We start from the raw sequence: 26,810 nt of genomic DNA, 5'->3' as shown, positions 1-26,810 counted from the left end.
AGGGACAGACAAGGTAATCGTACACATAGTGAAAAATCATGTAAACAAAAGCATGTGATAAAAAAGCAGTGATTGTTGTGCTGGCAATGACAACACGTGATATTGTTGCAATTATTGCATGATTATTTGATTTTGTCAGTTTCTTGCTCACACAAGGCATTCTCTTTATTATGTGATCATCCACACCAACATAGGTGATATTTTTCGAAATGTTTCATTAAAGTCTAATTAAGAAATTCTCCATACAGTGCATTAGTGCGGAGGCTGCGAAAGGCTGTGAGCACATTATTAGGTGCAAATAAATGCTAACACCAGTAAACAACATGTTCACCATGCCTCTCTGCACACCAGCGAATCTGAGGATCCCTTTCATTCTGGTTATATCTTGCTGTGAACCCTTCTGTGCAGTATTATAACGACTTCTTCTTTATGCATTCTGTGTATTCCCTGTTAAGTGCCAGTACGTACTGTATTTAAGTAAGAAAGCTGTCGAGTGTTGATATGCTCTTTAGTGGAGTGTGGCTGTAATGAATGTATCTGCCTTTCCTCATTTCTGAGGCGCATGATAGACTCGTGTGGGGATTGATTTATTCCGCTTATCTCTCTCTGCCCCTCCATGCGGAAGGGTTATCCAGGGTTGGGCCTATACGTGTCTCACTCTCTCCATGACTGGCCCAAAACTGATAGGCGAGCAAAAGGCAAATTGGAAGGGATTAACCTCATGTGACAGCAAAGCCCCTCAGCCGGAGCACTGAGGGCTAATATCCATCCAGAGCTGACCTTGCAGCTCGGTGCTGAGACCCAGTGAATAGAAAAATGCAAAGAGCAGCAAGAATCCTTTTGTGACACCGGAGATGAGGCTGCAGGAGGGAATGGCGTTCAAATTAGGTCTTTTATACTACTTTTAATATCACTTACTGCCACAAAGCAGCTTAAGCAGCTGCCTCATTATACATTCAGTGTGTTTTCTGACTTCATCTTCATTCCTACTACAGAAAAGCATTGCTATGGATTGTCTATTCTCTTGTCATTTTCAGCAGCACTGAAATTGCTTTTTTATATATTTATGCATCTTTAAGTGCTCATGTAACTAATACATGCTGTCAAAGAGCCCTCTATGGGAAAGATGGATCTTCAGGATATATGTTGCCTTCTGAAGACCAATACTTTTAACTCATCTCTTATTTATTGAGTACACTGAAAAAGCTTCCCGATAGAGGTGATTGTGTTCCTTTAGGACATCCCAGCAGAGTACCTTTTAATAGTATTAGAGAGGGAGAGAGGAGTTGATTAACATAACATTTAGTTTAAAAAAAAACTTAATTGTATTTACTTGTCTTCTTTGCAGGCCTTCTCATTGGCTCGGGATGTGCCCTGTACCCTCTCGGCTGGGACAGTGAAGAGGTCAGGCAGACATGTGACAACCGCTCAGACCAGTTTGAACTGGGTAAGTCCAAATATATATCATTTCAAAGGAAATTCATTAGTCTCAGCAACAGCATTGTCTTCATGCACAATGGCATGAATAATCCTTTTTCATTACTACTGCCAACATTTGTCAATTGCTAGCTAATACAGAATGTTATCATGAGCTTCAGTAATGTATTTCATAGAATTTAGGCTGCATTGTTACAAATATAATGTTCCTACAATGCTCTGAAAACATGGTGTGACTGAAAATGGTAGAAGAAGCCATCTAGTAAAGTCGAAAGCAAATGATTGCATAGAATGCTACTTGCTAAGATCCGTTCATCTGACCGCTTTTGAAGGAAACATACATTTATTGTTTAAGGTAATTCTGTATGTCATTTGGGCAAAAATAGTGCAGGAAAGCAAGTTATTTTTGACTACAAATAGCTGATGTAGATGATCATAGAATATATTTGTTCTATTATACCCAACTGTACTTTATTCCATATAGCCTATTAACATATTTTTGAGCTTACTGACATATTTTTGAGCTTATAAGCCTATGCATGTATCTTGGCAACTTTGGCATATACTACCTTTGAAGCATGTCTCAAACTGGGTTCTAAATTGAACCTTCATTACTAATGAAGTGCTGCCGTCTAAGACACTAACTCATGAGGCAGCACTGGTGTCAGGGCATCAAGGCATCTGCCTTCTATTTTAGACATACTCATTTTAATGGTTTGCTTCACAGCATTCAGAGCTTCAGAAGTGGCACATACCACAAGTGTGGGGTGTTCCCGTAATCACTGTGAACACAAAGCTCCATTTGAATGCACCATGACACTGTGGGAATGTTCATGTTAAAATAGCTATGAATAAAAATGATGCAGTAGTGTTGTGATTTTCATAAACCTTAGGTAACATGTTCTCAAAAGCTCCCAGAAAATGTGACAGCTTCAAAGTCAAATGTTAATAAAAACTGTAATGTTCAGAAATTGTTCTGTGAACCTTTGTGAACCATTAGCTGGGTATTAGCATAACCATATTCCGATTTGAGCCTTATGTATATTGTAGCAAAGATCAAGCTTTAATTCCCCAGTGATGACAGTTCTGGATTGTGTGTGAGATTTTTGATTTCACAGTGAAGTATTTGGAAGTAGAGCTAAGCAGAGCTAATACGAATTCATAAGAAGAAATCTGACATGTTGTGAATAATTTCTCCAATTCATTCTATTCATATTATGCAGTATTAAACTGTCTCCTGTCTACTTATTGTTTTTTAGGTGCTCATGTAACTGACACATGCTGACAAAAGAGCTTCCGCATGTGAAAAGTGAATGTTCAGGGCAGTGACTACTAATCTATCACTAGCTCAATAATGATAATATTAGGTTTGAGCAATAGGTTTTTTGCAAGGTCTTATTGATGGCATAATAAGAATGTTGTGGGGCAAACTATCACACACCACACACACATAAAGGAAGACAGACATCTGAATTCACTGATGCCGTGTTTCCTCCGAATACCGAACATAGTAAACAGAAAGGTTGTAACCTTTTCGTTCAAACGAAAAAACTCTAAGCTCATGGTTGTTGTCTGTCCTTTTGAGGACTTTGATTGGCCACTGTGTACGTAGTCAATCTACTTTTTGCTTCTTCTCCAAAGACATTTTGGGAAAAAAGGATGATAAAGTGAATAATCCACCTTGTTCACATGTATTAGACCTGTGAATGTATTTCACATGTAACCTCAATCACTACTGGCACTTACAGACTGCATGAAGCTATACTGCAGCCTCAACTTCGCTTCTTCAGACCATTCTGTGTATTTTTCTTATATTTGGTGGTGCTTTGCGCTTGGTTCCACAAAAATCCCAAATAATCCTGTTTAAATCATTTGTTAACAGCTAATAATCTGATGTGGGTGCTAAAAAATGAAACCTCACATTGTTGTCTTTTTATCTCTGAAAGACAGGAGGGCTTAAGCCCTGCTAGCTGATGTACACCATGGTTCAGAGTGTATGTTACCACCTGAAAATCATTTCTTTTAACACAATCCTCTTATTTATTCAGTACATTTACTGCCATACTTAATAAAGTGCAAAATGTTTAATGGTTTTTGATATTGTCCCCACTTTGGACCTCTGAATTATTCTTCCAGGCTTGTTATAACCTAATTTTGAATGCATAAGTACCCATTATAGTGTAGTTTACTCACTGTGCATGAATGCCACTGGCAGTCTAACTTAATTCCCCAGTTGGGAATCACTTTCATGCAGGCTTTAAGCGAAAAAGAGCACTGCGGGAATGTGTAATCCAGCACAGAAATGTGCAATAAGCACACTGTCAGCAAGTCTTGAATGGGAATTATGGTGTTAAAGCATTCAGTACAATATGCTTCGCTTTCCACAAATAAATGCACCATCATTGATTAAAATTTGGTACACTTGCTCTGTGCATATTTGATATATATTTTGCCCATAAGAACAAGTGACCAGAATGAAGCAATGGCACTTTTTTGTTGAAACTTCTAAAAGCAAAGAGGTAGATAGAGAGAAAATAGATGGTATTTTGTAGTCTTCTTTACCCTCATAAATATAAACCTTTCTCAGGGGAAAACGTTGCGGGTGATACCTAAGCACAGGCGCCATTCTTCATATTACAGCATGTACTATAGTGCCAAATGTGCAGCACAGAACAAATGGCCAAGTCTGACCTTTAGATAAAGTGCTTAGTTTCTAAAGATTCTCCTAGCATGAAATAGCCATAGTTACTTAAAAGACAGCCAAAAATTCATTCACACTTACGCATCAGAATAACACCCTCATGAACTGAGATCACAAATGCTACATTCAGAGAACTCAAAAAGAACCTACAGAGATGGAATGCTAACTGATTTTTCTCTCTGTGTTGGAAATAAATCGAATGTCCACTTATCCTTTGAGATACTGCATGTTTTATACTGTTATTATATCATGAGACAAGAGGAAAACATGATTGCATTTCCCACGCACAGTTGGCTAAAAAGCTCATTGCCCATCTTAGAGAGAATGTTTTTCATGGTTTTTTTCTGTCTATTTTGTATTCAGATATAACTCCTCTGTAAGAGATCACCATGAAAAATAATATATTTGTAAATGGATGTTGTTAAAGGCAAACTTCTGGTTTATTATGCTGTTTGTCAGCATAGAATATATTACAATATTTTAAACAACACTGCTTTCAGCAAAAGTGTAGGTGGAGTTCAACAGATTTACGACATAGTTTGTTATCAAGGGAGAAATGTGAATGCGCTAGAATTTTTTAATCACTCAACAAAATCTTTTACTCCAGACAGAATTTAAAAGTATGAAGACAAGGGAAGACAGCAAAGAAATTTCATGGATATATATCCTCCTTCAGTTTGGTTCTTTAAATGAGTTTCGCTGGGGTTTAGTCCCTCTGTGTGATGCATGACTGGCCTTTTTCACACCAGGGAGTGACACTTTAAGAATGTGAATGGTCTTTTGTTGTTTGTTCCACTAAAATCAATAAGAGAAGTCTTACACTAAGCCTTACTGGAAACTTATAAGTACCTTATTTGTATATACTACAGTAGATAAAATTCCAAAAATCTTTTAGGGCATGAGACTTACACTCCTCACTCCTGTAACTATGTAACATTTTCATTGTTCGTGAATTATATGCTTTAAGATCGGGGCTGGGGCTAATTCTCTGGGCCCAGAGCTGGGGGTGGGGGTCACAAAAATGCCAGCATGATGTCTGAATATGTTTAATGCATGTAAGAATGAGAAATTAATACAAAATTAAGTTATGAGCAATACTCCTTCATAAGGACAAAATTCTAACCACCCTGTTTAAGATGAGTAACTGGAGAATAATTATATTTACATCAAATTAAAGCAAATTGTAGTTATATTTATGTCAAATTTACCCTTTTGGAATGTGAAAAGTGGTCTTAAAAGATAAAAATAGAACTGCAATTTGCTCTTATAAATATCAAAATTTGACTTGACAGTCATCTGACATTTAGTCATTTATAATCAGATTGTTTTTATAGGATTTATTTCATCACATTTATTGCAACTGATAAACAAAGCATGTGTCTTGGTTTTTGGATTATGTTTGGACAGGGATTATCTGGATAAAAATGCAGGTGTAAATCTGCAGCTCTGGTTTAAATCTGATCATTGCTCCAACCACTTTAGGGAGTCTGAAATGCATTCTAACTGCATTTAAATCTGTTATACAAGTTGAAATCTGTATCCCCAAGCCACATTTGACAACCAAGTTCATTATGTCGTATTGCATATGGTTGAAGACTGTTTGGCATCTTTAGGGCAATTAAAAGTCCAATGCACAATTACAATTTTTGATATAGGAAGTGTAATCATGCAAAAACTGCTGAAAAGAGTAACAACACAAGACAGTTGTGGTCAAATGCATAGAGCTTTTTTTTTGGATGGCTAACCAGAGGTACATTTGAAGTGCAAATGTATGTAGTTAGAATCCTATAGGAATAATATCCAGATACAAAACTTAAGAAATGACACAGTGTAAACTTAGTGAGTACCATTATGATTTTAGTTTGCTCAAGGAAGTGGATTCAAGGGTGAGTTTTGCCCCTAACTCTTTGTTTATGCTTATGTGTGTGTGTGTGTGTGTGTGTGTGTGCAGGCTCATGTGAGATCGGCTGGGCGTATTACTGCACTGGAGCGGGCGCAGCTACAGCCATGCTGATCTGCACCTGGCTGGCCTGCTTCGCTGGCAAGAAACAGAAGCAGTACCCATATTAGGAGAGATTCAGACAGCTTTAGCTTTAGCTTCAGCTTTAAGCACAGAGCCAACAGCACAGAGCAGCCAAGGACGAATGCCTCAGCGTGGACTATAGAGAGCAGAGACGCTCTTTCACCTAAGGCATGAGCACTTTCCCCATTCTTCTTTTTCCAGCTGCCGGGATCCTCTCATACGCTCTTTGCTGACATGGCAGTATCTATTGATATAAAATAGACTGATCACTCACAGCGACTGATGCTCTCATATCGAACATGTCTAGAGGACGAATGTCAGAAAACCAGAAGGACCAATTACCCTTAATATCTTCTGTTAATCCTGAGAGTGCTCTTCTTCTTCTTTGTTCAGTGTACTAGCGCTAGTAAAGTCTGTTATAAACACACATCATTATTATGAATTGTTTATATTTACATATCCATTTTCACATTACACTACGAAATGCAATAATTGTCATATGCACCATACAGTGTTAAATAAGCATTATCAAAAGGTTAATGTCTGTCATTTTATGATAATGTATACTATGGAAACAGTATACACTATATACATACATTGTGATATACGGTATATGCTTCGTATCGACACACGTTTTGTGATAATGTAAAAAACATGTATTGTATTAGCCATTATATGTTGTAAATAAAACCTTTTCATCAACAGAATATTTGGTGACTTAAGTTTTTTCTTTCAGACCACTTACAGTGTATTTAAGATTTGATTTAATGCAGTAGTACTTCTGTGTCTGAAATGGTCTTTTACTCTGTATTCTCTACAAACTATGGCACTGGCATTTGGGGTATTCTTTATCTGATAGGGTGCACTGGTTTGACATGTAACTTTTGCGTTATAATATGGTATTTCATAAATGAACTGGATTTTCTCCATTATGTTTTTTATGTGACTACAAAATGACAAATCTCCCAAAAGAGTGCACCATCTAGTGGGACGTGCTTAAGTATCTGTCCTCTGTATTTTCGCAATGTATAAAGGAAAATGAATACTTTTACTGAATGCATACATTTACGCTTACAAATTACATGAAAATAAACATACTCACTGGCCACTTTAATAGGAACCTCCCTGCTCATTCATGCAATTATCTGAACAAAGTACCTGTATCTGTATGTTCTTGACTTGTATCTGCATGATTTTATGTGTTGTGCTGCTGCCATATAATTGGCTGACTGGACAGTGAATGTCCAGGTATTTCTATTAAAGTGGACAATGAGTGTACATTTTACTTTACCATTGATTTAAACCTTCTCAAAATTCATGACCTGTATGGATCAATTGAGTTTCTGTGCAATTTAATCTTCTTCATTTATATCTTCAATTATATTTAAGTCATCCATTCAAATCCATACCAATTGAGTTATATTTTGATACAAAACCCTATACATTAACTTATGCATATTTTTTCTGCACTTATCCACCCCGGTATATAGGTTGTGGTTTCACACATACATAACGGTTCACCTTGTAAAGTGAAAAACAAAAGACATGATTTGACAGTTAAGGGTCAGGAGAGGTCTGCTGTTAATCCTTGCTGTACTGAGGTTAGGTGTTACGTTTGCTGGCTGTGAAGATCAAGTGTTCTTTGCCCAGAGGGAATTGCTGGAGCATTTGCAAGGTAACAAGTTTGTAGCTGAAATTCTCAATCAATGACCTGTAGAAGCAATCTGCCATGGAGCTGTGCCCTTTCTGCAAAATGTCTTCGATTGCCTTGCTCTATCTGGCACAAAAAGGATACTTTACACAGTAATGTTAACGAAAACGTGGGGGCAGATCTCTTGCTTAATTGTTGCTAAAGCAGTCATTTAAATGAAGAGGAATTTAAATATTGTGGGCTACTTAAATTACACAGAACAGCACAACACTACTTTGGCCCACTAATCATGACAACCTTATTAGCATCAAATTAAACAGTAACCACTATGGAAGTCATCCTTGCAGTGTAAATACACTGAAAACAGTTGTATACATTGGAGATCATCTTCTATGCAACACGTTTAATCCAACCGGCTGGTAGAGGAGAGCTGTGTATATAAATAGCAAAATATGCAGGATTAGAGCTTCAGTTCTCCATATTAAAGAGCTCTTGGAAGTCTTCTTGGACTGTAGATGGTATGACAGATCTAGACATGCAACCAACTGAGCTGCATGCTTGAGTGTACTACTGACGTTTTTTCCAATCCAGAGGATTTATAGACTGTGTATTTGCACCAGGTTTAAACACAAAAACATATTCTTATAGCAGCATTAGCTAATCAATCAGCTACGTGAGTGCAGTGCTAATCTTATCTTTTAGCTAGATTGACTGATATTACCTATACAGCAGTAGGTCCTTCGCTTAGCTGCCCAAGTGAGACTTAGGTCATTAAAACCAAGCACTAACAAGCTAGCTAACATTAGCAGCCACGGCCACTACACAAGCTATTTAATATAACCTAGCTATTGTATAGCTGAGCCCTTTAGCCAGGGCTCTGCTATTAAAACAAAACAAAACAAAACAAACAGCATAGACCAGCAGAAGATTTGCAGGCTTTAGCTAGTCTAGCTTGTGTTAGGCTGGTAGTTCATCGTCTCCTAGCTTGACCAGCTAAAACTAGCCTGTAAGTGTCAAAAACCCTTCTAAAACCATCAAACTAAACCAGGTTGACCAGCTGAGGCTGGTTAACGGCTAAAGCCAGCTAACTGTCCCAGGTTTTTTCAGCAAGGGTCTCTTTGCAGTTAGCTAATATTAGGCTAACAATTACACTGTTTACTTAAAGCCAGTACTCAGCTTCGATAGCAAACTCACTAACATTGCGCTAAGTGTTCTTGTGTAATTGCACTCCCTGACTGGCATCGAGTGATGGAGAGATGAAGCTACAGGGTAGGACTAAATTGGGAGCAAATACATTTCTGTTTTCACCCAGGCGCAAATTGCTTCTGCATTCTTAATACTTAAGCCTACCTTTCAGATAGTTAAGTCTAGGGGAAAAAACAGCTTCACTTGGATTACTGTTTCAGATCACTGAGCTGTTTCTTCATGAAACTATGCCTACCAGAGCTGGTAGATTTACAGCCAACAAAGATCTGATAGTATATGAACACAGACTTTCAACTCATTTCTACAAAAGTGCAGCATTTTTTATTTTTTTTTTGCTTTTGTTTTTCACTCTTTCTTTTACTTTTCATTCCCCAACCATGTGTAATAGCTTTTGGATACATTTTTATGTAGCACTCCAGTATCCAACAAGCATATGTCAGACCCATTTAATAAACATATTCATCACTTATAACTTCAAAGTTCCCATTGCTTCACTTTATAGCAAATTGAAACTTTCATTTGCACTCGGTCTCCTCCTCACTCATGCCTGAGGAATCTGAGGTTTTTTGTATTCCTCCCTCTGTTGTATAACATCTGTTCTGTCAAAGTTTTTTTTGTGCTTGTGATTGTTACCAGGCATCAGATACACATCTGAACTGCAGTGTAGCCTGGTGTCTGAGTCTCTTACAGCCTGAAGTAAAAGATGTACGAAACCATGAACACACATTCCCACACCTAGGAGCAATTTATCTTAGCCAATCCACCTATTGGCATGTTTTTGGGAAGTGGGAGGAAACCCACACAAACATGGGGAGAACAGGTAAAACGCCACACAGACAGTAACCCAAGGTCAGAATTGAACCAGGAACCAAGGTGGCACAATAAAAATATAAAACCCCCCTTATACATGATTTACAACAATGCACTGGACTGCTTCCACTTCGCTGCAGTAAATGGAATATTTTAAAACACCCTTATCATTATTATTTAAAATCTTGTCTTACAATACCACTGACTCAGCAGTTAAGGAATTGTGCTACTAATTGGAAAGCTGCAAGTTCAAAAAATCAGGTTATTGGTTTCTTGGGTAAGACCTCCAAATGCTCAAATGTATCTGGTCTCAGTTGTAATTTTGGATACAAAGAACAGCCTAATTTGTAAACCTAAAAAAATTGTCACAAAGTTGTTTTATTGCGATTTAGACCATGATATAACCTCTTAATAAATGTCCTGTCTCACCTTCTTTGAGTGGTAAAATAATGCCCATTTTATAATCTCTTATGTACACAGGCAATCATTAAATGAAATGTGCCACATTTAGGGGAATGAACCTTTCCAACACTGAACCAAATTCAATAAAAAGTAATTCTTTTTACGTACACCTTCAATTCAATTGAATTCAATTCAATTCAATTTTATCACAGACAGAAATCAAGCTTGCTAATGAGCAAGCCTGAGGTGACAGTGGAGAAGAAAATCTCCCTGAGATGACGTGAAGAAGAAACCTTGAGATGAACCAGACTCAAAAGTAATCCCATCTGCTTCTGAGTGACAGACTGGATAGTGGGATTATAAATCGTAATTACTAAATATATTAAAAGGATACAAAATGTTCAGTGTGAGTATTTGTGATTATAAATAGGAGTCCTGGAATAAACATAACATTTATTATACAACAGTTAGTTCCGGTCCCCTAATTTGATTGGATAAGCGGCATTCAAGAGTGCTTATATTTAGTATAACTCCACTGGGACGTTTCACTGTTTGTATCACTCCGCTTGTCTGTATTCACCATGTAAATTTCCAATTCTAGCAACAGTCCCACTGAAACTGTTACTACAGTAAAGTTAGCGATATCATCAGTGGACACAGCAAACAATACATTTTTCATGAATATACACTATATGGCCAAAAGTTTGCAGACACCTGACCATCACTTTCATATTTGCTTTTTGAACATCCCATTTCAGATTTAGTCCCCCATTGCTGTTGTAATAACATCCACTCTTCTGGGAAGGATTTCCACTAGATTTTGGAGCATGGCTATGGGGATTTGTCCATTCAGCCACTAGAGCATTAGTGAGGTCAGGCACTGATGTCACGCGAGAAGGCCTGGGGAGTAGTCAGCATTCCATTTCATCCCAAAGGTGTTCAGTGGGGTTGAGGTAAGGGCTTTGTGCAGGCCACTCGAGTTCCTCCACACCAACCTTGGCCAACCATGTCTTCATGGAGCTCGGTTTGTACACAGGGGCATTGTCATGCTGGAAAATGTTTGGGCCTCTTAGTTCCAGTGAAGGTAAAATTGTAATGCTACAGCATACAGAGACATCCTATATAATTGTGTGCTTCCAACTTTGTGGCAACAGTTTGGGGAAGACCCACATATGGGTGTGATGGTCAGGTGTCCACAAACTTTTGGCCATATAGTGTAACTTTCTGACTTAAAATATGAAAGCTCATCAGATGAAGATGAAAAGGAAGAAGGGATGCACTAGATGCATATTTAACAGGAATGCAAAAAAATTATTGTGAGCTATCTAGCTGACTGGCTATCAGTGAGTGTGGCTTCTTTGGGATCTATTTCCATTCAGAGAGCAAAAATAAACAAATTATTTGGCCATATTGTGTCCGAAATGTCTGTTACTCAATATAAATGTATTATTTAGAAATCTGTATCGCACTTGCAATCATGCTGTTATAATGAATATCGGTATGGCTGTGATTTGGCTGTAGGCACAAGGCCGCAGGCAGGATATATTCAGTATATATTCAGTATAACTATATTCTTGCTCATGCGATATTAATTATATTGATTATAATCACAGGTCTTAGGAAGTTCAAGTCTCTACCATTTCCAGTTAAGGTTATCCACCAAGGTGAGTCAGTTGTTGGAAAGTGCAAATCTATGGTATTCATGTGAGATTATCTATAGCTCTGTAGTGCTTTAGATTATGTAAAGTGCAGAAAGCTTTGAGATGAAGAAGCAGGAATGGCAGACATGAGAGCAGAGAAATCAGGATCAATCAAGCAAATCCAGTGGGTATGAGCAGCCATAGCGTGGCATCACAGCAACCAGCATCTCATCACGCAGCAGGAGTGCACATACAGCTCAACAGAGAGGCAGAACAGGTCATTATGAATGATAGGAGGATACTAGGAGCTGAAAGGGGTATACAGAATGCAAATGATTGCAAGAGAGGGAGCAACGGCATCAAAATATCCCAGCTTACCATAAAATACGTTGGGTTTCAATACGTTTTTGTGATATACATATGCAATCAGGTTCACACAACTATATTAGAGAAGGTCATTGGCCATGACAGGTAATAGGATTGAAAAAGAGAACACATACACACTCATGCATATAGATGGAGAATGGTAAGGATCTTAGGAATGAGCTACAAACAGGTGACAAATATCATGACAGTAAAACAAACATAGCAGCCATTTGTTACCTGTCTGTCTGATTCTTCAGCCTTTTTTTTTTTTTTTAAAGTTTAAGGAAATCTGCAGAAAAAATGAACCACAACTGAAAAAGTGTCGGATTTGCATACATTGGCACTCATCCGAATCCATAGAGCATCCACAGGCACCATTGTAAAGCCCTTAATGTCAGAGTGAAATATTTTCACATTTTTTCTTGACAGAAGGTATTACATGACACCAAGACTAAAATACACAGCATGCATTTCCTGATAATCCTACAGTGACATTACTCAAAGCGCTGCATCCATTTCTCTCTATTCAGATGCAGGTGATGTTATCAAGCCTTATAGTGAAACCTGAAAAAAGTGCTGCTAGAAAGAAGGGTACCATCTTTTCAGTCTGTGGTTCAAATATGTTTGTGCTATGGTGTGGAACACAATGCTGAAAATCAGCACTTCATGAAAAAAATATCCACAAACATGCAAGTACAATAATAATTTTGCACAATTCAAATAGTCCCCTTGTTGTTGCCGTGGTTGTAATTACCATTCAGTCAAACAGGTGCTAGAAACACATTGTACACAAGAAAGAAGGAAACAAAAAGACACCTCAACAATAGATCAGCATTTATTTTTGTTAATAGAAAAGTGGAATATATCAGAGATTCACATTATCAGATGCAGATTATGCAGCCGCATGTGGCCTGAATGGATACATGAGCCAGATAAATAAAGTGAATCCCTGTACAAACACAGCTGGGTCTACACCACCATTTTGGGAGGAAGCAGGAGGAGTTTGCCTCTGGCTCAGTACAGTTCACATATTTCATTAAATTCATGAAGAAAGGCACAGAGAGGAGACCCCATGACATATATTTGTACATATAAACATATTTGTAATGATTTAGGCTGTAGAACTGATGTGTAGAACATAGTTATATGCATCCTCTATCTAATGAGGTTGCCTAACCAATTCCTTTCATGCTAGCAGACTGAGAATTGAGAACGGTAAATACTGACAGCTAGCAAAGGCATGTCAATTTTAGAACAGAGGCCATATTTACATTCTTAACTCCTATATTTTTAAGCGTAGATATGTAATTTCTTCAAGGATAAGGCAGCCCAACATTTAATTCGAATGCCTTTTGCGCCATCTGGTGACTGTACACCAGTAAGAATGATCAGTGATTAACTATACATTTGGGGAAAAAGGGTTCTTCAAGGGTTCATGGTTAATTAAGGGTTCTTATGAGGGACAGTCTGAGAACCCTTCATGATTCTAAATTTTGTAAGTGTACACACACAAAACCCAAACGGGTCATTTTAGTGAAAAACAACTTTTTCACGCTTATCTGGGTTCATTTCAGGTTTAATGAGATTGGTACAGTGGACAACACAGGGGTGGCAGTAGAAATTTTCAGGGGTCCTGACAGGTTATTGCCCCATCTCCTCACCCCAAGCAGTGTGTTCTCTTCCTTGTCTTCTAACGACACTTGGAATTGGGGAGGAGGTGGTTCTGTGGTGAAGGTTTTGGGCTACTCATAGGAGGGCTGGGAGTTCAAATAAAACAAGAGCTTTGTGAAGTTAAAGTTAAATCCTGACCCTGTTGTCCTTCTTCAGTAAAATAAAATTTATGTCGATTCCCTTGTCAATAAAAGGAAAACGACATAAATAAACAATTAGGTTTTTATCTCCTGACAGTGAAACCTGGAAAGACCTGGAACACCATAAACTGCTCTTGCAACTGCAAACATGGTGAGTAGAAAAGCATCTCAAAACACACAACATGTTCAACCCTGAGGTGAATGGGCTACAACAGCAGAAGACCATATTTGGTTCCAGTCCTGTCAGCCAAAAACAGGAATCTGTGTGCACAGGCTCACCCAAACTAAACAACTGATGAGTGGAAAAATGTGGGGTAAACATCCTTTTCACCAGTGCCAGGTAACAGAGCTTTCTCTGGCATGTGAATGAATGTAGTACGGACGAAGCTTGTTGAAGGAAACTGTGAAGCAGATACATTAGTTCCATAACAAAGGCAATCTAGCTACAACATACTACAGGGAAACCACTTTTCTAGGTGGTACTTGTCAGAGTAAAGCCTAGTGTGTAACTGAGAAGAGGAACCTATAATAAAAACACAGACTAATTACTGTACTGTGCAATATATAATTTATTTATGTCTGCAACAAATCATCCAGGTTATGGAACACACCCACCCACAGACCCACACACAAAGAAAAAGAAAAAAGAAAATAAGAAAAATCATGTAACTACAGTTTTAGGTGCATTATATCAGTTAATTAAATTTGGATATGAAGCATTAAATCTAGCTATGTTACACAGAGACAACATGCAGAAATCTGCAATTACTAAGTTTATCTGAGTAACAATAAACAACTGATAAACAACAATACATTTTATTCTGTAAAGCATGTGTAGAATTAAAAACTAATCTATAAGCAACCTGAAGATGAGAAAATACCAGCTCCAACATCACAATGCACGTGCAGTAAACATATCACTCAAAGCAACAGCATGAGAAGACGTCATGATTTCGCACATGCGCACTGAAGCAGAAAACAGAGAAAAACAGGTGAACTGAACTCTCCGGAAAACGTGTTTATTTATCACCAAAACGGAAAAAAAGTTTGCTTAATCTGCTCGGTAACCAGCTTTAGCATGAACTAGATTAAATGTAAGAAAGGAAACGTGTCTGTGCTTGTTTCGGAGTTCACAGCACAGCTGAGGACAGCGGAGGCCACGCCCACTGCATCGTGCGTCACAAAATAACACGGAAGTACTGTTAGACGATGAAGCATCAGCTCCTTTTATTAGTTTAAGTAGGCTACAGGTTAAACAGGGTTTCTTTATCGTGATTTTTTTTTCTTTTTGTGATTTATGTGTTAATATCCCAGACATCCCACTAATCTAACATCACTTTTCATTCTCGCGCTTCTCTGATTGGACAGATAATAAACAAAGAATAACGCAAGCACTGATTTCTGAGTTTTTTGACCTTCAGTGCCTGCTTTATACAAATAAATATCATACCATGGAATGTGTCGGTTAATTTTGTCCAGTTGCTAATTTGGAAATTGTAAAAAGTTTTTTTTTTGTTATGGATCAGTATACGGTTCTTAAAGTCATCGGTGAAGGAGCTTTCGGGCGTGCTCTCTTGGTTCAACCCAAAACCGACAAAGTAAAATGGGTTATGAAAGAAATACGACTGCCAAAGGTAACATTCGCAGACATCTTGAAATAATAATGCTCGATTATTATGTTAAAGGTCACGGATTGTCTTGTTTGTGTGTGGATTCTCGGTGCACACAGGCAGAGGGCGGCATGCAGCGCGCGCGCAGAGAAGCGGTGCTCCTGGCCAGAATGAAGCATCTAAATATTGTCGCCTTCAGAGAGTCATTTGAAGGTCTGTCTCTTGTGATCAAGCACACTGTAAACATTTTAGGATGCTAGTCAAGCGAAAGCATCTTTTAGTAACACTGCTGACCTGTTCTACACTACAGATGATCTCTACTAACACTAACTTGTGTGTGCCTGTGGCTGTCTCTGTGGATGAAGTTATGCAGTAACACATCTTAGTGTCCTACTGTAGCTGAGCACTTTGCTTTAACTGGATGTTAGTTTGTTTACAGACAGCTCTTTGAATCCACACACAGGGCCTTTGACACATTTTTGGGCCGTGTGCAAATGCATTTTCTTTTGGCCCTGTTTCTCTTCCCTTGAAAATACTGACTTTTAAGCTGAGGCTGCTTGAGGACACACTATTACCTGTCCATGCATAAATGATTACTAAGCCAAGAGAGAAAATAGGTGCTTTTGTTTGAGAGCCAAGTAAAAAGCACTTTGGGGAAAAATAAAAGCAAAAATGAAAAGAACAGGTGCAGCTTCCAGAAACACTTCAGGATGATATTTCAATGTTCCTAACCCTATAATAATCATATTTCAGTGATACTTTAGAAGAACTGTTTGCAATGGATCTGACTAGTGTATTTATTTCAGGCTTGTGTTTTTATGTTTTCAGTCTGGAAATTATAGATTGTCATCTATAGCCCTATTGGCAAATAAGCAAGATATACATAGCTTTGTTGAGGAAAGAGCAAGGCTTGTCCTATTAATGTATTTCTATTGCAGTTTGCTTTATATGCTGTAGGGGGCAGCATAAAATTACAAACAGCTTCTTCAAGTGAATTTCATATCCTGTCGAGGCTATTACCTCTCTGGAGTGACATCTGGTGACCTAGACCCATACACACCAGTTGGATTAACTATTTCACTTACACTCTCTCTTTCTGGTCTTTCTCTCTCTTTCCAGATGATGGCCATCTGTACATTGTTATGGAGTTCTGTAGTGGAGGTGATCTTCTCCAGAGAATGCGGCAGCAAAAAGGCTCTCTGTTCTCTGAGGATGTGGTAAAATCATTATTTCAGTATAAATAACAAAATTCATTTCAAAATATGTTATAGATATTTTTTGATATTTTCAGGCCAGATTTGCTGTGTAGTCATGATCTGTCTCTGTAGATACTCAGGTGGTTTTCACAGATGTGTCTGGGCACAAAGCACATTCACGATAAGCGAGTACTTCACCGAGATTTAAAATCAAAGGTAAAAAAAAAAGCAGCTATGTATTCTGTTAGTGGTTTTTGTAAGTTAACAGACATACAGAATGTGTTGTGTATTTTCATCGTTTATGAAGTAAATGTTTTTCCTCACTTGACTCTTACACATTCATATTACATGTAAAGTTACATGTAGGGAAAAAGTGTTAGTCAAATGAATATATGTAAATATAACAGTCAATATCGAATGAATATATATAAATATAAGTCAATATCACTGACCACAAATTCTTTTTAATCACATTACATCTTGTTTATTCATTTGTTAATTAGTGTTCAGTCTTTTTCAAACTGAAACATTGCACCAATTGTAAATATTGTTGCATCTATACTATGAAATACAAATATGAATATGAAAGTGTCATATTGTGATATGACACAACTTTGAACTGGATTAGAACTGGATTAAAACTGGATTAAAACATAGTCTAAATGGACTTTACCATCTTGTTCAGTCAGATACTGGGAAGAAGATAGTGTGTCCTTGTGATTGACAGAAGTGTAAGAAACAACAAAATAACTATGGTTGTAAGAAATAGACACCATACATATTATAGTGTAGACTAAACTATGATGTTCGCTCGTATTATTATCGTTCATTGTCCAAGTTATCTTCCAACATTTTTTTATTTGCTTAGAACATATTCCTGACAGATGAAGGCACAATCAAGCTGGGAGATTTTGGGTCAGCATGTGCTCTTAACAGGTAGCCTGTTGAAAAGCTTCTTTTGCATTTTACCTTGTAAGCAAAGGAAGGAAAAAAATGACATCTGACAGATCCTAATAATGACCCATCATGTTGTGATATTCGACAGTGCGAAAGGTTATGCCCAGACCTATGTTGGAACTCCATACTATGTGTCTCCAGAGATCTGGGACAACCAACCATACAATAACAAGAGGTACAGAACTTACAGTTTAGTCTGTTACACCATATATCAGTGTAACAATCTGGACAAAGTACTTCATACCATACTCTGTGTATGTGTTTTACAGTGATATCTGGTCTTTAGGCTGTGTGCTCTATGAACTCTGCACTTTACGTCATCCGGTGTGTACATTTACCCTTTTGGTCTTAAGAGGCAATGAATGATTATGACAGATATAATCTATGACCTCTTTGCTGTTTACTCTCTGTTGGTCTGGTTTCAGTTTGAGGCCCGTAGCTGGAAGAGTCTAATTTTGAAAGTGTGTCGTGGGACATACACACCTTTGCCCAGTCACCTTCCCTATGAGCTTCACTACTTGATTAAACACATGTTTAAGACCAACCCGAGAGACAGGCCTTCCATACACACCATCCTCAGCTCCCACCGTGTGTCCAGACTGCTCCACAAACACCTACCTGAAGAGGTACTGCACAATGATTTCACATAGTGTTTTGAAAACTTCACGTTTTCGCTGAACTGAACTATGTTTCACTTTTGCATGTATCTCAACCAAAAGTTAAAATAGCATTTAAAGTCCAGTTACATCCAGAAGAGAAAAGGGAGAAAATTGCATTTAAAGATTTCATTTAGATTTCACCAACACAGTTACTGTCTAAAAACAACTGCTATATATTGATTAAAACATTCACAATATTAAAATAATTAAAAAGAAATGTTTATTTATCTGTGCTAACTACTACCTGCTTATTTTCACTGATTAATTGACATATTAGACATTTTTGATAACATACACAGTCAGGTAGTGTACAGGTACAAACAACATGAACGTATCATGAAACATTCCAATTTACAGTCCAATTTAGGTCCAATTATGTGCCTTAATGATGTTCCTACATTTATGTTCATATAACCAAAAGGTACAAGGGGCAAGTACATACACATTAATGGGACCATTAATGTTTTTTGTAAGGAATTGCCCAAGAAAGAAACCAAGGAACTGGCAGAGAAACGAGTAAACCAGTGGAGAAAAGAGGAAGGAGAGAAAGTGGCCATGTTTCTGGGCCAGAAGAGCTTATTAAACACATCTACAGCTAAAGGTACTTACTGTACCAGCAGGACTGGTATAATACTGTGACTTGTTTAACTTGCATCATTTGAGTGTGACTGATTGCAATATTGGATTTGTTTATTGTATGTCAGGGTCAGTGACAAACTGACTGATTTATTTCTTGCTCAGACACTAGTTTCAGAAATGCGTCTGAGAATCACAGGGGTAACATAGCTACCCGAAAGAGGTGGGCAAAAGAACCCTCCAACACAGTGCTGCAGGTCCTTAGGAATGCTGACATCATTTCCTCCGGTGACACGGCAACCACACAGGGGTCTGACTCCACAAAAGGTGCAGCAAGCTACTCCATTTTTTGCATTTCGCACATTTAAATCTCTGTCTACAATTTACTCTACTAACTTGTCCCACCACGCCTTTTACCTTTAGTTAGGATTATTGTTGTTTGTGGTGTTTCTCTACTTTTTCTAAGACTTTAAACTACACCAGTATATTATTGAAGCCCTTGCTCTACTATATAATGAGCTCCTATTTGGCCAGGTGTGTGACAAGTCGTAATATCCATACATATGTTCATATGTACAAGAACATACACTGCCTGGCCAAAAAAAGGTCGTTGTTTGGGTTTAAATAAGCAAATACTTAAGAGCCTATGATTGGATCATTACTGCAGTGATTAATATGTTACAGCTGGCAACAGTTCTTTTAACCTTAACTGATGCAGTGTGTAGCTTCTCATTTCTTCAACAACCATGGCAGATTACGTATCCCATGGTCATGGAAAAGATGTTACTGAAGGGGAAAATTGTTGGCCTGCATCGAGCAAAGAAAACAACTAAGGAGATTGCTAAAATCTGGAACTGGGTTATGAAATGTCCAGTGCATTATTAAAGCCTGGAAGGATAGTGGTGAACCGTCAACTTTACAGGAGAAATGTAGTTGGAAAAAAATCTTGAATGATCGTGATCAGAGATCTTTAAAACGCTTGGTGATGTCACATCGTTAAAAAAATCGACAGGAGAACTCATGGCTATGTTTAATAGTGAAAGTAAGAGCATTTCCACACGCACAATGTGATGAGAACTTACAGGATTTGGACTAAACAGCTGTGTGGCCACAAGAAAGCCATTTGTTAGTGACACTAATTGGAAAAAATGAATTCAATTTGCTAGGGAGCATAAAGACTGGACTGTGGAGCAATGGAAAAAGGACATGTGGTCTGATAAAATCAGATTTACCCTATTCCAAAGCAATGGGCGTGTCAGGGTAAGAAGGGAAATGCATGAAGTGATTCACCCGTCATGCATAGTGCCTACTGTACAAGCCTCTGGAGGCAGTGTTATGATCTGTCAATGGACTTTTTCTTCCCTGACGGCACAGGCATATTCCAGGATGAAAATGCTAAGATTCATCAGGCTTAACTTGTGAAAGAGTCGTTCAGGGAGCATGAGGAATCATTTTCACACATGAATTGGCCACCACAGAATACTGACCTTAACCCCATTGAAAGTCTTTGAGATGTGCTGGAGAAGACTTTACGGAGTGGTTAGGCTCTCCTGTCCTCAATGCAAGACCTCAGCCAAAAATTAATGTAACTCTGGATGGAAATAAATGTTGTGAAGTTGCATAAGGTTGTTGAAACAATGCCAGGACGAATGCGTGCCGTAATCAAAGCTAAATGCAGTGCAACAAGATATTAGATTGTGCGACTTTTTTTTTTTTGGCCAGGCAGTGTATGTATCAAAACAAAACTATAATAATGTGCTAGTTTGACATTTTGGCGGAAGTTTACATTTTACCCACTGATATAATTATGACTATAACTCCTAAGGAGAAATTAATGTGCATATCATTATAGTCAAGAGGACAAACTTGGATTAGCAAAGACTAATATACAATGGCTGCCACAAGCAGTGGCAATATAGTTGCATTCTCAAATAATTTATATGGATAATGTGTATGGATGACAAAAAGAGAATAACAAATTATATGTTTATATGAATGTACATTCCTGACAGAATTCTAAATGATCTGTTTTTTTTCTACCGTGTTTTGTGTTTGATGTATAGCGCAGGGATTTATGGAAATGCAGAAACGGGAGAGAAGGCAGTGGGACAAGGATCCACCTGAAAGACTTTTGAGCCTCTTGGAGAAAGCTCCTCTCAGCACAGCCTTCAACACCTACGTTATCCACAGAAGCAGTAAGTGCATGTGACTTGTGATACTTGTGAAACTGTGGTACAGCAGTGACTAGTGGTGGGAAAGTGTAATTTGTGAATGTGAACCAAACCCACAACTCAAAAGACATGAAGAGTGATTGTGAAATTGTAAAATGGGGAGAACTCTGAGAGTTGTAGGCAGCTTCTGCTTTGCACAACCTCTAAAGACTCTTGGAGAGGAGATGGAGAGGTTGTGGGTGCGGCAATCAAACACTAGCGGAGAAAGAGAGAAATGGGAATTTCTAGGAAGTTAAGTAGGAACAAGGCGTGACCTTTCTCTCAAACTTCAGTTATTTCATAATTCCATTTATCGACTTCAGCATGCTGGGAAGTGACTGTGGTCTGAAACTACAAGCCAAGACTCAGACTAATGCACAGAGCCAAGTACATACTTATCTGGCATCGAGAGGTTTTGAAACCATGGACAGTCTTGCCTGTGTGTGTGTGTGGGTGTGTTTGGTGCAGGTGCTAAAGCTCTGCTTTGCCCTTTGTCTGTAGAGCAGAATGATGATGATGTTCCAGATGGTCCGGAGGAAGTGCACACTGACCAGAACAGACTGGAACCCCGTTCAGATGATGAAGACACGTGAGTCCAAAAAAAAGACTACTGTCTTCCCATTTTCACTTCCCTATTTTCCCCTCCTTTTCTGGTTCCCTCATTAACAACTTCTCTTTTCTCCTCTATTCACAGGGATTTTGAAGAGGACTGTCATTTTAACTGGCAAGACGAGCTGGAGGAAATTTTAAAAGAACACTAGAAATGTTTAATATTCTCCCAGGTGTATGTGTGTATTTGAATATAGAATGTACCATAAGTTAAATTTTTGTTTTACTTTGTAAATAAATGTGATGACTATGTAAGGAATCATCATGGTATATTTTCATAGACTTTTCACCCAGTGTCTTACTTCATACTTAGTGTACACCCTTCAGTGCAATCAGATAATTATACTTTCTTTTTCTATAAACCCTTCTGTATGCATGTGGAGTGTACACTATCTTGCAGGAGTGGTAAGGTGTATATCATCTCAACAATCTAAATGTTAAAAAATTGACCTAGATTCCATGGAAAAATATTTGACATTTCCAACAACATATAAGCAGGTGTTCAGCATTACCCTTCCACCCTCTCTGTGGTTTCTTTGCTTTGATGGGAAAGGAAAACCTGCAACACTCAGCTGTACAAGCAAGAAAAAAAAAAAACAAGTACAAAAGTAAGAGGATCCATCTATCCATCAAAATTTTACTGCTTACAAACAGAATAGAGAGAGATGCCCTAATTTCATAGCAAATCAAAACCTACAGTTCTAAAATTAACTTTGAAGAGTTGTGTTAATCGGAATGTCCTACAGCTTTTCACTTAATGTTTGAAAGAAGATATTCTATTTACATCATAATGACCATTTGCGTAATATTGTCATGATATGAAAATTTGTTTTATTTTGAAATTTTGTAATCCATTGGAATGATCTTTTATGATATTGGATTGATCCATTGGATTGATCTTTTATGACGATATTTTATGCATTAATCTAATGAGAAAGTTTATTTACCAGACAACACATTTTACATTGCTTTATCTTTATACACACTTTGAAGGTCATTGAATGAAAAAGCATGTGAGTTACATTTACATTGAAATTTACAACATTTAGCAGATGTCCTTATCCAGAGCGCTATTAAAAACATATCCTCATGTTCAATAGGTCAAGATCTAAGAATACCATCAGACTGAAACCCTGTTATAGAGGAATTAGTGCAACAAGAATGCACATAGGTTAAGAGATTTAGTACTCATTTAAGTGGTCTGCAAACCAACACCATTCCCTTATACAAAATCTTGTATATTGTTAAGTTTTGGGATGTCTTGCTTTAACACCCAGCTTTATACCTTGCAAAAGCATTTCAGTGGACCTCAACCAACCATTCTTGGTTTATTCCTATATTTTGGAATATTGAAAAGCTGTATGACCCAGTCACTTTTCAATTTTAGATAACAGCCAGATATCCTGAACTTTAATTTCCTGGTACAATCTGGAATCTATTAGTCTTACCATGAGGGCCGTTTCTGATCTTTTGGGGGCCCAAAGCAACATCCTATTTGCCCCCACTCCTCACTCCAATCATACCTCTCAAGACCACAAGGGGGCCCCCTGTGAAAGCCTGAACCATGGTAACAACCAAAGGTTCACAGTTCCTTATCCCTTATAAGATATTATTAAAATATATAATACAGTATGACTGTTTCCACCTTATTTTCCTGGCTGTTCATTGCCTACTTAACAATCAAGGTTGCTCAGCTCAATGTTATTTAGAATTTTAAGCTCCAAATATAGTGAAAAGGCACTTTGGGGTCTCAAAGGTATGACATCTAATATTTTAGAATAGATGGGGATGTCTTCTACCTATTTCCAAAGGCAAAAATAAGATCATTTCACTTGCCATTTGTTTGGTAATAGAAGATCAGAATCAGTTTCATTGCCCAAGTATGCTTGTATATACAAGGAATTTATCACTGGTTTGCAATTTGAGTGAGTCTAATTAAATAATAAGTAATGTCTACAAAACCACTTTAAAATGCCTCAACAACCCACATACAGCCAAAATTAGCTAGGATGCCCAGTTTTAGTCAGCTAGCATAAGCAGACAGAACAAAGATTCACTTTGTTCACTTAAAAAGAGTGTTTCTGTAAAGCCTGGGTTATAAAGTGTGTAAAGTAAGACTAACCTTTCATTTTGCTTTATCCACGTTAGCTGATCTATTGGTTCAGTGAAGCAAGTTAGCTAGACCAGCTTTCTGTCTTCCATTAGTTAAAGTATCATAAATTCAAATGTCCTTTATGCTTCCTCCTAATGCGTACTAAAGGACTTACTGTTGACTTTCACATTTCATGATCCCCAAATGTCTTGTTTCAGCTGGCCTCACCAGAGACATTTTCAGGGGAGGAAACAGTTTGCTGGTTCAAATCTGAATGTGATATGATAAGCATAACACTTAATTCCTTATAGACAAGCAGACATGGTCAATCCTATGAGGACTTTGGGTGAACTCAAAAATGCTAGTGTCCATTTTTCATTAAACATTAAATAAGCTTTGGATTTGGTTTTTGCTTTTGCCATACAGTGTGATCATCTATATACAGAACATTGTTCCGGTCATGCTGTGGAACATTCTGGTGGTTTCAAGCACACTTGAGACAGGTGATGTGTAAAGAACACTCCTTTCCTGTGTGGTAACCTCATATAAGTGCAATTGTACATTGTATATCTTACTGTTGACCGTAGATGTTATCAAGTACAAAACACATCAGCTGCTTTTTAGCTGTCACTTTAAGGTCCTTTGTCATAGGTATCTTGACGGTATCCTGATCTTGACGGTGAGCAGAGATTGAGAACCAAAACTCTTTCCAGTCTTCTAAACTCTAAAATTTCTTTGGACTAAGCCATATTGTATAACTATGGCAGGGTCAGTCAAACCGATACTTGAATGGATTGAAACAGCTGACTCCAATTATCCACTTTTTAAGAGCTTATATAGGTTCACATGTTTTTTCCATCTATGACCTTGATTGGTTAACGCAGGGGTTCTGAACCTCAGTCTAGACGACCCATAGCCCTGCAGAGTTTTGTATTTTCATTTTCGCAAACACACCTGGACCAACTCATCAGCTCATTATTAAATCCATCATGAGCTGGATCAGACATGTTAGGAGCAGGACAGGGTTACAGCTTCTCAGGGCTGGAGTTCAGAACCCTGGAATAAACCATTTATTCAATAAATATATAACACTTTTAGGGGCAATGCATAAAGTGGTTCATATTTTTCCTCAGTCTCATCTTTTTTTGTGCTGATGATTATAGACATTTGTTTAAAATGTCCTTATCAGAGTGGACTCCTAGCAACTGTTCAGTAACTTACATTAAACTAATGCTCTGTTATAGGAAAACAAATGGTAAATTTTTACACCCAGCCCGCTTCATGTCATGTTTAAGTGGTCTGCAGGGTGACTGTTGGGGTGCTTTGGTCTGGAGATAAACCCTTAGCTGTGTAATTGAGGAAACACAGGACTGGCATCTAGGCCTTATCTGAAAGACACATTGAGTGGCCCCAAGGCTCACACTTGGCCCCCTGGCCTTTTTTATTTTTCCTCTTTTACCTCAGCCAAAGCCCATTGTCTTATGAGGGGCTGAGATAAAAAAGAAACAGCAGACAAGACTACAACAATTAACATGATAGTGACTCATATGCTCACAAGGGCCTATTTTGGGAAATGTAGACTTGGGATAGGACATTTTGTGCCTGACGGGGGGAGATGGCATTAAGGGCAGGAAGGAAGAATCAAGCGCCTGTCTGTTTTCAAGACATCAGACATTGTTAGCAGTAATCCCCAGGGGCAATCAGTCATGCTGGGTCTAATTAGAATTGTAGTGCTGTCTCCTGTAAATGAGTTAACACAGAGAAATAGGTCCAGTCTCATTATTATTAGATTAGACCTATTACCTGGGTAGGGAGGACAGATGCCGCACATCAGATACAGTTTTTTTTTTCTTCCTCGATTATTGAAAGGGGGAAAGGCAAATAAATACATTGACTTGAAATGCTTCAAGATAACTCTTAGGCTTAACTTACTTTGAGCATTTATTTCTAGTTTCTGCAAAGTTTCTAACTTTGTAATTACAGGTAGGCAATCATACACACCATACATACTATGTTTTTTCATCTCCAAAGCTGTTTAGATATATAATAATTTTATGAGTAAAAATTAAAATTTTTTTAATAGTAACAAGTTACTATTTATAATAGTATAGTATAGTATAGTATAGTATAGTATAGTATAGTATAGCATAGTATAGTGTGTCTAAATGTGTGTATGTGTCTAAATGTGTGCATTATTGCATGTATATTAAAAAGTTTTAATGTTTAACTGTTTAACTGTTCGTAACTGTTTGTAATCTGATAGCACATAGGACTACAGAATTAGTCCAAGTCCCCAAAGCTTAAGTTCTACTGATTCTAATTATATGAGTTCATCAGATATGAAACCAAAAGAGGGTGAGAAAAAAACACACCGACAAACTGTGTTTGTCAGCCCCTACTAACTATCTCTAGTATTATTTTTTGATCAGCCATCAAAAAACATATTCACCATAACATAAGGTTTGTTGATATGGATTCCTGGGTGGTGCAAAATTTTCACCTTACTTTTTTTCACTCTCTTAAACAATGTTCTTAACCCTCAAGTACTAAACTGTTCTTAAAAAGTATTTACTTATTGTACATTTTTATGCTTGTAACTGGAGTGGGACCCTCTTTGGTAAATCTCTGTAGGTACATCAGATGTAGTGTAACTTTAAAACTGATTTCAGGTACATAACTGGACCTTAAGGACTACTCTTGTGCATTTGAGCAAACAAAATTTTATACAGTATCTTTTCTGACTGTATGTGCTTGGTTTGGATTCAGTATTTTGCTTCACTTGTAAATTACATTGCATCAAAATGTCTGCTAAATAAGTCAGTGTAAATAAATTCACAATTGCCACTGACAAATA

General features: G+C 37.7%; 2 protein-coding genes across 2 annotated transcripts in view; both read left to right on the top strand.

Moving 5' to 3' along the window:
• The window catches only part of LOC113539345 (LHFPL tetraspan subfamily member 6 protein), a 55,758-nt gene extending 48,890 nt beyond the window's left edge, over nucleotides 1-6,868 (top strand). Inside the window, exons 3-4 of the mRNA XM_026935059.3 lie at nucleotides 1,349-1,447; nucleotides 6,090-6,868. Of these exons, the coding sequence (XP_026790860.1) occupies nucleotides 1,349-1,447; nucleotides 6,090-6,208 (218 nt within the window). The 3' untranslated portion in view covers nucleotides 6,209-6,868. The remainder of the gene's footprint in view (nucleotides 1-1,348; nucleotides 1,448-6,089) is intronic.
• An 8,170-nt stretch (nucleotides 6,869-15,038) lies between these two features.
• Nucleotides 15,039-22,123, top strand: nek3 (NIMA related kinase 3). The gene is made up of 13 exons (XM_026934931.3): nucleotides 15,039-15,681; nucleotides 15,777-15,870; nucleotides 16,777-16,874; nucleotides 16,986-17,069; nucleotides 17,722-17,789; nucleotides 17,899-17,985; nucleotides 18,080-18,134; nucleotides 18,236-18,436; nucleotides 18,944-19,070; nucleotides 19,211-19,372; nucleotides 21,109-21,240; nucleotides 21,757-21,844; nucleotides 21,950-22,123. The coding sequence occupies exons 1-13, from the start codon at nucleotides 15,565-15,567 to the stop codon at nucleotides 22,014-22,016; spliced, it is 1,380 nt and encodes a 459-aa protein (XP_026790732.3). The 5' UTR covers nucleotides 15,039-15,564; the 3' UTR covers nucleotides 22,017-22,123.
• Nucleotides 22,124-26,810: the final 4,687 nt, after the last annotated feature.

Source organism: Pangasianodon hypophthalmus, chromosome 14 (genome assembly GCF_027358585.1).
Source record: "Pangasianodon hypophthalmus isolate fPanHyp1 chromosome 14, fPanHyp1.pri, whole genome shotgun sequence".
Classification (NCBI taxonomy): domain Eukaryota; kingdom Metazoa; phylum Chordata; class Actinopteri; order Siluriformes; family Pangasiidae; genus Pangasianodon; species Pangasianodon hypophthalmus.
Note: the sequence above shows the minus strand (reverse complement) of the source record. Positions and strands in the feature narration are given on the sequence as shown.

Bases quoted from the DNA above. Each gene is read 5' to 3' on its own strand.
- nek3 (XM_026934931.3), top strand. From the start codon at position 15,565: ATGGATCAGTATACGGTTCTTAAAGTCATCGGTGAAGGAGCTTTCGGG. The intron at 17,070-17,721 runs GTAAAAAAAAAA...TTATTTGCTTAG, and splicing joins ACCGAGATTTAAAATCAAAG to AACATATTCCTGACAGATGA. The intron at 21,241-21,756 runs GTAAGTGCATGT...CTTTGTCTGTAG, and splicing joins CTACGTTATCCACAGAAGCA to AGCAGAATGATGATGATGTT.